Below are 963 nucleotides of genomic sequence, written 5' to 3' on the forward strand. Positions count from 1 at the left end.
TGGCCGGCAGCCCCACCCCCGCCTCCCCCAGGAGCATCCCCGGCAGCAGCAGCCAGCACAGCGCCTCCAGCCTCCAGAGCAGCCGGGAGAGCCTCAACTCCTGCGGCTTTGTGGAAGGCAAGCCCAGGCCCATGGGCTCCCCGCGGCTGGGCATCGCCAGCCTGTCCAAGACATCAGAGTACAAGCCGGCCAGCTCTCCCTCCCAGAGATGCAAAGTCTACACCCAGAAGGGCGTCCTGCCTTCTCCTGCCCCCCTGCCTCCACTGGGCAAGGATTCCAGCCTGGTCTCCAGCGAATCCCTGCTGCAGCCCGAGGTGCGCACCCCCCCAGTGGGAATGAGCCCCCAGGTTTTGAAGAAATCCATGTCTGCAGGGAGCGAGGGGTACCCCGAAAGCCCCGGCGACGACGAGCCCCAGGCAGCGACTTCTCCAGATTCCAAGAAGGAGATCCTGAGCACCACGATGGTGACGGTGCAGCAGCCGCTGGAGCTGAACGGCGAGGACGAGCTGGTGTTCACGCTGGTGGAGGAGCTGACCATCAGCGGGGCCCTGGATGGCGGCCGCCCCACCAGCATCATCAGCTTCAACAGCGACTGCTCCGTGCAGGCCTTGGCCTCGGGCTCCCGGCCCGTCAGCATCATCGGCAGCATGAGCGAGGACGTGGATGGCTACTCTGGCGTGGCGCCCGTCTCTGAGGTCAGCATCACCCAGTTCCTGCCCCTCCCAAAGCTGACCCTGAACGAGAAGGCCTGCGAGGCCGGGAGCAGACGTTCGTCCATTAGCTCCTGGCTGAGCGAGATGAGCGGCGGCAGCGATGGCGAGCAGTCCTGCCACAGTTTCATAGCCCAGACGTGCTTCGGGCACGGGGAGGCCATGGCAGAGCCCCCGGCCTCGGAGCTCGTCGGCAGCATCCAGAACGGCGCCGTGGTGTGCCGGGAGAAGCCCAAGGCGGGCCCCGACAACT

At 66.6% G+C, this 963-nt stretch overlaps 1 protein-coding gene across 1 annotated transcript; it reads left to right on the forward strand.

Moving 5' to 3' along the window:
* Nucleotides 1–5: 5 nt before the first annotated feature.
* LOC117799911 (kinesin-like protein KIF26B) lies at nt 6–959 on the forward strand (the record flags this gene model as incomplete). Its single annotated transcript, XM_034652435.1, has 1 exon — nt 6–959. A coding segment is annotated over one exon (954 nt), but the record flags the coding sequence as incomplete, so codon positions are not given.
* Nucleotides 960–963: the final 4 nt, after the last annotated feature.

Source organism: Ailuropoda melanoleuca, unplaced genomic scaffold (assembly GCF_002007445.2).
Source record: "Ailuropoda melanoleuca isolate Jingjing unplaced genomic scaffold, ASM200744v2 unplaced-scaffold60128, whole genome shotgun sequence".
In the NCBI taxonomy this organism is placed as follows: domain Eukaryota; kingdom Metazoa; phylum Chordata; class Mammalia; order Carnivora; family Ursidae; genus Ailuropoda; species Ailuropoda melanoleuca.